We start from the raw sequence: 8,703 nt of genomic DNA on the forward strand, positions 1-8,703 counted from the left end.
GGGCGTGATGGCTTATAACTGTAATTCCAGCACTTTGGGAGGCTGAGGAGGGTGTATCACGACATCAGGAGATTGAGGCCATTCTGGCTAACATGGTGAAACTCTGTCTCTACTAAAAATATAAAATTAGCCAGGCGTGGTGGTGGGTGCCTGTAGTCTCAGCTATGTGGGAGGCTGAGGCAGGAGAATCGCTTGAACCTGGGAGGTGGAGGTGCAGTGAGCTGAGATCGTGCAATTGCAAGACAGAGCTAAGCGAGACTCCATCTAAAAAAGAAAGAAAGAAAGAAAGAAAGAAAATAGTACCATCGCAATGATCCACTGTGAGAATTCTATGTGATGATAGATACAGAGAGCTTCACTCAGCACCTAGCATATCATAAGTTCTCGATGAATGGTAGCTGCATTTATAATTCTATGAGTCCAAGTAATTTTACAGAATTAGTTTTAAAAATTCTAATTTTGACTCTACTATCAATTACGTATGACTTTAGATGAGTCTCAATGTCTACTCTGTTCCTCATTGTTAATACAGGGGGAAATTGTGGTGGTGTTTTTGCCAATTCCATAGGAAAATTAGGAATATAAAATAGATTAATAGATTAGAAAAATGTTTTGAAAAACAAAAAGCAAGTATAAAACACGACACACATGTAGGAAATAGCTATGATAATTTTTCTCAGGATTCCAAGATTAAGTGGAACAAGGAGATTGTGCTTAACATAGGAGGGCTTGCCCTCAGTAAAGTTGCAAAGTTTCTGACATTGGTCTTCTGGCCTTTTATTACACCATTCTTTGTCTCATTTTCCAATTTCAGTTATGCTTTGCCTACTGTCAACAGTTATAGAAGATTCTCTTGCTGTATAGGTCTCTTCTGTCAGTGAGAAAATTACTCTGATAAGTTCATTTACCCAAAGGTGAGTAACCTAATGGGTAGCCACTAATAATATTCTATGCAAAGAAAGAACAAAAATAATACCTCTAATGGCAAATCAAGTCTCAGTAGGCATAATATTTGTGGTAGGAGTACTTCCTGAAGCTTCTCATATGTCAGTCACTTCCAAAGATAAAGTCAGATCCTTTAAACCATTTTCTGCAGCAGGGAAGACGTGTTATTTGAGACATTTGAAAGAAAAGGCTCATGTCCTTTTCAACGTAACTTTCCTTATTGCCTCTTTAAAATCTTCGTTTCTCAGACTATATATCAGGGGGTTCAGCATGGGTGTCAAAGCTCCATAAAACACTGAGATAAACTTGTCCTGGTCAGGGGAGGACTTGGACTGAGGTTTCATATACATGGAGATGGCTGCCCCGTCGAAGATTGTCACCACAGTCAAGTGAGAGCCACATGTGGTAAAGGCCTTGAGCCTGCCCTGGGCTGAGCGAATCTTTATGACAGCCATAGCAATTTGTATGTAGGAGAGGAGAACAAACCCAAATGGCAGCAGCAGGGTGAAGATACCGGTGATGAGGATCATAAGTTCATTGAGGCGGGTATCAGAACAGGCCAGCTTAATGAGGGAGAGAATCTCACAGACAAAATGGTTGATGACATTAGCCCCACAGAAGTAAAGCCTCAGGGATAAGATGAGTATGGCAGTGAGCACAAGTGATGCCCCCCATGAGGTAGCAGCCAAGCAGACACACACTGGGCCATTCATAAGCATTGAATAATGCAGGGGATTGCTGATAGCAACCACACGGTCATAGGCCATGACAGCCAGTAGGAGGCACTCTACTGTGGCCAAGGCCAAGGACACACTCATTTGAGCAAAACATCTGGGATAAGAGAGGTAGGGATGGGTAGAGAAACAATGCACCAAAGCCTGGGGCATGGAAGCTGTTCCATAGCAAAGGTCTAAAAAAGACAGGTTACTAAGGACGAAGTACATTGGAGTGTGGAGGTTGGGGTCAAAGTGAATAAGAAAGACCATAAGTCCATTCCCCAACAATGTGCTGAGGTAAATTATCAGCACCAATGTGAAAACCATGCCTTTCCATTGAGGATAGTTAGAGATGCCAATAAGGAGAAACCGAAACACTGCTGTGACATTGTTCCCGGCCATCTTTCCCTCTTGCCACTATTCATTAAATGGATGCCAACTGGCTACTGAATGTTACCTGAAAGAATGAGAATAAAGATGGACGGTGTGAGAAAGGTGGAAAGAATTAGGGTGTGCAGAATCATTATTGTCCTTTTCAGAAGACATGGTACACAAATGGAATAGATATCTATAATGTGAACAGAGGCAAAACTAAATATCCCCTCCTCAATCCCAAGAAAATGGAAAGTTCCTTATCCTTTTTAAAAATAGTTATATGAAAAGATCTCCAGCCCTCCTCCACCAGATGTCTTCTCGAATAATTTTTTCCTAACTAACAAGACAGGAAAGGGAGGCCATCTTCCTGACTTTCTCACTTCATTTTCCAACATAGATCTGATACATAGATGTGGTTGAATCTCGGTTAGCTTGAGTTACTAATCTCCACCAACAGTGCACCTTCTGACACATGTCTTAGCTAAAATATTGTCTGTGTTTGGGGTGCCTCTCACCCCTAGATTGTGCTTGCCTCCATTTTCCCATAGTTCCAGAATCTACCGTGGTGCCTGACACAGAGTGGTTGCAAGGCAGCTCTTTGACCTGAGCTAATATTATGTAAATGGAGTAGTTGAGGTCTGGGAGGATCCTCTGCTAATATCCCCTATTGAAGTTAAATTTCTAGCTTCTTCTATATTTTCTGCTCTGTTGTTGTTGAGCCCAGTCGGGAGTATGAAAATTGAACACAATGTTTCTACAAGTGGGTGGTAAGGAGAGAGTCTGAGTATGAAGCCTCACTGAAAAGGCTTTCTCATCCCATCCTCACCATTCTCTTTCCCCTAGCCCTGCTTCATTTTTTATAATACATTCTAATATCCAAAATTATATTGATAATTTGATTGTTTATTGTTTGTCTCTCACTCAAATGTGAATTTAATGAGAACAGGCCTCTTGTCTGCTGTTTACTGATGTATTCCTAGAACCTAGCACAGTACCTGGGGGATCCCAAGAACCTAATAGATAGTAAATGAACATATGAATTCCTAAGCATTCAGAGCTATTATCCAGAATCTACCTACTCCTCTTGCCACCTGCATTGCCATCCTTTATTCCAAGGCATCATCGTCACTCACCTGGACTTCTCCAGTAACCTCCTCATTGGTTTTCCTGTTTCTGGCTTCTTCCCATTCAGTTCCAATAATTCATTTAAACTGTAAGTGAAATCAGGTCACTTTTCCATTAAAAAATTCATTCCATTTTTATTGAAGTATGACTGACATACAGAAAAGTACACATATTTTGTGTATACATCTTGAATTTGAAGACAAGTATATACTCATGAAACAGCCACCATAAATAATGCCATAAATCTAATGAACATCCCTAAAAGTATCCTCCTTCTCTCTTTTGTCTTTGTAACAAGGAGACCTAACATAAAGCTTACCCTTTATTAAAATTTTAAGTATATATGTACCACATTTTCCACTGGACAGGGAAAATGTACATATACACCATGGAATATTATGCAGCCATCAAAAACGATGAGTTCGTGTCCTTTGTAGGGACATGGATGAACCTGGAAACTATCATTCTCAGCAAACTGACATAAGAGCAGAAAATCAAACACTGCATGTTCTCACTCATAGGCGAGCGTTGAACAATGAGAACACATGGACACAGGGAGGGGAGCACTACACACTGGGGTCTGTTTGGGGGAAATGAGGGAGAGACGGTGGGTGGGGAGGTGGGGAGAGATAGCATGGGGAGAAATGCCAGATATAGGTGATGGGGAGGAAGGTAGCAAACCACACTGCCATGTGTGTACCTATGCAACAATCTTGCATGTTCTTCACATGTACCCCCAAACCTAAAATGCAATAAAAAATTTTAAAAAAATAAAATACAAATGTATATTTTACTTAGAAAAAAAAAATTTTAAGTATATAGTTTCATATTGTTAACTATAGATTCTTATTTCAACCTCACTAAACACCAATTTCCTTACTATGACCTACAAGGCCTTATATGGTTTGCCACACAATGACCTCCTCTCTGAACGAACTTCCTACCACCCTTCCCTTGCTCACTTTGCCCTAGTCACACTGACCTCCTCCCCATTCCTCAAATACTCAAAGCCCATCCCTTTCCCAGAGACTTTGATCCTGCTGCTCTATGTTTATGAAAAACTTGTTGCTGCATGTTTATGAAACCCAGATTCTTGCATGGCTCACCTTCTCACTTCCCCCAGGTCTTTACTCACAAGGCATCTTTTCAGTGTATCCTTCCTGGGTCACCTCGTCTAGGAGTTGATCTCTAGCCCCTGAAATTGTATTACATCCTTTCTGGGTCACCTCATTTGGAGTTGATTTCTAGCCATTGAAATTTTATATTCCCCTTTCCTGCATTATTTTCTCCTTAGAACTGCATCTAGCATACTGTATAGTTTACCTGTTAATTATGTTTATTGATTGTCTCTATCAACTAGAATGTATGCTCAATGACATCAGGAAGTTTTTCTGTTTTCTTCATTGCTATGTGCCCAAAATGTAGAATAGTGCCTAGATAGGAGCTCAATAATTATTTGCTGAAGGAACGTATGAATGGAGTTTGTAGCTGTTCCTTATTGAAAGGTAACCTCTCTTTTTCCATCTGCCTCCTTCCTTCACATTACTGTTCCTATGCTAAGCACCCCTTAATGTATATGTGTTTCTCCATGAAACTAACTCACATTCTCTTTCTACTCCCCTCCTTGAAACTTCTGCTACTCACTGGCTATGTTTCTAGACAAGTTTCTTCCCCTTACTTGCCTGAATTTTTATTTCCAATCTTGTTAAACTAAATTATCTCTAAGGTCCTTTCTAGTTTTAACATGCTAGGATTCTCTGATTTCCTTCAGATAAAGAAAAAAAGAACTTACTCCTCAGAGTATTAAAATCTGTTACACTTTTCTCCTTTGTTGGAGAGATATGTAGGTTAGAGAAGGGGTTTCCTAAAAAATGAAGTATCCCTAATCATCTCCGAAATGGGAAACTCGCTTGTCCTTAAAAGGCTTTTTTGGGGGGGAGGAAGTCTCACCCTGTTGCCCAGGTTGGAGTGCAGTGGTGCATTCTTGGCTCACTGCAACCTCCACATCCCGGTTCAAGCAATTCTCCTGCCTCAGCCACCCAAGTAATGGGGATTACAGATGCACGCCAACATGTCTGGCTAATTTTGTATTTTTCGTAGAGATGGGATTTCACCATGTTGGCTAGGCTGGTCTTGAATTCCTGACTTCAGGTGATCCATCTGCCTCGGCCTCCCAAAGAGCTGGGATTACAGGCACGAGCCACCGCTACTGGCTCTTAAAAGTCTTTAAGAAACATAATTTCATAATGCTTCCTTTCCATGTCATGACCTTCTGGTAAGCTATCCCTATGTCACATTGTCTACCTTTTTCAGCTTATCAGATAGGCTAGGTATACAATGAAGGTAAATCCACATATCCCGAAGAGTGTTTGCTATTTGTGAAGAGGCAAACAAATGTAAGGGATGGAGAGGATGGTGACTTGGCTTCATAGGAGTGTCCTCAAAGCTTGAGAGACCTAATGCTGCTGCTGTCTTCATTTATCATAGGACTCCAAGAAAGATATTTTGCCTTGGCCGGCCTCCATCTTTGCAAGTGAAAATTGAGAAAATCATCTCTACAGAGTGAGAATATACAAATATATGAGTCAAATGGCTACATGAAACAATGCCCTGAAGCCTGTTATATTTTCAGTTAGTATATTTTAATTTTTTGAATTAATTCCATCTATATTTACTATATTTAGCTCCCAATTATCTACATATGGGTCATTCGCGGTGAAATATTTAATGAGATAATGAGCTGGCCATAGATGGGAGGATGAAGTGGTTTTGCATTGAAGTAGATGGCTGATTATTATGCCATTTAAAACTTTGTGTTGCTCCTGGAACTCTATAAAACTCACCACTTTTACTGTTAGATATTAAATATTGATAAATAGATCTTTTTCCTTTTTATATGAATCTATCATTCCCAGTGAGCCACAGGTTGTATTTTTTTTCTCCAGTATTGAAGGAGGATTTATAATGTGTCTATCCCTCAATCCCTCATGAGTAGAATAAATTGATTTATAGCATAAATCAATTTATTGTAGAATAAATTGATGAGCCATTTGACTAAAAATTGGTGATCAGTCTATGGCTGTGAGACAGACTTGTTTTTTAAATGGAGTTAAGCTTGCTGATAGAGATTGGAGTTGAACTCATGACCTTGCACCCATTAATACCATGTTTGGATCCACAGAACTAAAATTGATGACAATTTTCCTCTCACACTTAAAGACAATTCAGCATCTAAATTGAGGGGGCCATTTTTCATTTAGTCTAGGCTGTGCCCTCCAAAGGCAGTGCTGATTGTCTCATCCTAGAATTCTCTTAGAGTTACCATCATCCTAGAATTACCATTAAAAAATTCCTGGCAAACAACCCAGCATGTTTCCCATCTTAGTCCTGTTACCTGCAACTATTTATTTATACAGCATAACTTTCCTTTTAACTAATGGCTGCCTCTTGTCTTCCTGGAGATTGTCCATCCCAGATGGATGGTTAAAGATCCAAGAAAAGAAGTAAAGGAGAAAAGAAAATAAATTAAAACCTTGTTCTGTTACTTGCTCACCAATGGAGGGCCCTCTCAAGTATCAGTAGATGGAAAAGAATGGGCTGCCTAAAAGAACAATTCTCCAAGAGTTGCCAGGTTTAGCACTGTGACGATATCCCTGCAAACTCTCCTGGCAATATTTCAAAAGCCTTCCCAGCTTCTCAAACTCACAAATGCCTGGAAACCCCTGGAGAAAGAAAATTCTTTTAGATTAGGTCAAATCTCAATCGACAGACCCTTTGATCTGCATTCCTCGGTAATGGTATCTAATTAAATTATTTAATGTCTTAGACAAACCTTTCTTTCAATGGTATTTGACCCACATACAACCTTATTCAATCTTCCCTAGAAAAGTTATGCCATATAGAGGATTGAGGTCATTTGAATGCTCTGCATCCAGACCCATAGGTTATTTCAATTTGCAACCTGCTAGTGATAGACATCCATTGCCTCTTGGCAATATTTATCTATTTATTATCTCCATGAAATGGAACACAACTAAACCAAATTGTCACTTTCTTTACAAAAAGGAAAACAATAACAGAACATTCTGCACCCAGGGCTTTAAACTAAATTGGATGATGCGTAGGAAAGGTCCTGGGCTCTGTACATACCCTGCGCAGTTTCCTACTCGTTCTCTACAACCTCTTCTCAGTCCTGGGGAATAAAAATATACAATTTCATATCCACAAAGTCCTGTGCATTACTCAATCAGCAAAAAGATCTAATGCCAGTCACTTTACCTGTCCACTAATCCTGGAGAATAGACTCAAGCATTTCAAAATCATTATACTGGAGTTGAAACCAAAAAAGTCTGGATACCCCTCATTTACCTAAAAAATATAACTGACCAGAACCTGCCTTTCATTGAGCAGTTTGGTTTATAGAAACTGTACCATATTTCCTCTTCTCTCTATCTAGGCTCAATTCCATCGATCTATATGTTTTTCTGGAAGCTGTCACCAGGCCTCTATCTCTGGGAGCACGTTTGGCTCTGAACTAAATCTATAAATTGTACCTACTTGGCCTACTCAAGATGTCTGGGGTCCAATTCTCTTCCAGATTCAATTCCAAATGCAGGAAGTAAGTTGATGAGCTGCCCAGTAACTTAAATAGGTTGAAGTTTCAAAGTGCTACCAGACCATTTATCTCACAAGCAGAGTTCAAAGTTTCTGATCTTTACCAGAAAGAAATAATTAACTTCTGAGAGCTTCAGGGACCTCATCCCAAACAGGCATTTAAGGTTTTCCAAACCAGAGCTGTTTGAAAAATAAAGAAAAAAAAGAAAACAAAACCAAAAAACCACAAGGTGGCATTTTGTGTAGGGATAACAAATAAAGAAAAGAGAAAGGAGACCTTTGAGACTGTGGGGCTTTTGTATACCACTACTGGGCTTTCCAGAGAACCAGAAAGTAATTCTTTTTTATTTTGGCCTACGGTTTCTTCACATTCTCTCTGTATGAAATTGGTGTCGTGACAGAGCCTGCAACTGGTAGATAAATGTCTATCAGAGAACAGCTGGTATAGAGAGTGCACTACAGAGAGCACCTGTGTGATTGATCCGCATGTTCAAATAGCCCTTCTGTTTGCCTTTTCAGTTCCACTTCCACCACCCCAGCTTGGTCAGACAGTCTCTGTGGGCTCTTTTTTCAACTGTGTCAAGGCTATATTTCCTCCTCTGACATGCAAGGTCAACTACGGCAATTCCTTGTCTGTTATTTAATATTCATTCATTGACACATGAATACACTTATTCAACAAGTATTTAATGGGCACCTACAATGTGTCTGGCAATGGACTTATCACTGAAGATACAATGGTGCAAAAAAACAAAACAAAACAAAACAAAAACACAAAAAAAACCGTTCTTTTCCCTTCAAATTCAAATGCCCTTTATTTCTCTTGTCTGATTGCTTTAGCTAGGACTTACATTGCTATGCTGAATAAAGTGGTTCTTACTTTCAAGGAGCTTACTATTTTGAGGGGAAATTGATATTAACTAACAAT

The 8,703-nt window shown here is 39.6% G+C and overlaps 1 protein-coding gene across 1 annotated transcript; it reads right to left on the bottom strand.

Moving 5' to 3' along the window:
• Positions 1-1,136: 1,136 nt before the first annotated feature.
• On the bottom strand, positions 1,137-2,063 carry LOC101044851 (olfactory receptor 13H1). Its single transcript, XM_003931130.4, has one exon. The coding sequence runs from the start codon at positions 2,061-2,063 to the stop codon at positions 1,137-1,139; it is 927 nt and encodes a 308-aa protein (XP_003931179.3).
• Positions 2,064-8,703: the final 6,640 nt, after the last annotated feature.

The sequence above is a fragment of the Saimiri boliviensis genome, chromosome X, assembly GCF_048565385.1.
Source record: "Saimiri boliviensis isolate mSaiBol1 chromosome X, mSaiBol1.pri, whole genome shotgun sequence".
In the NCBI taxonomy this organism is placed as follows: domain Eukaryota; kingdom Metazoa; phylum Chordata; class Mammalia; order Primates; family Cebidae; genus Saimiri; species Saimiri boliviensis.

Coding starts and splice junctions, on each gene's coding strand:
- LOC101044851 (XM_003931130.4), bottom strand. CDS start 2,063: ATGGCCGGGAACAATGTCACAGCAGTGTTTCGGTTTCTCCTTATTGGC.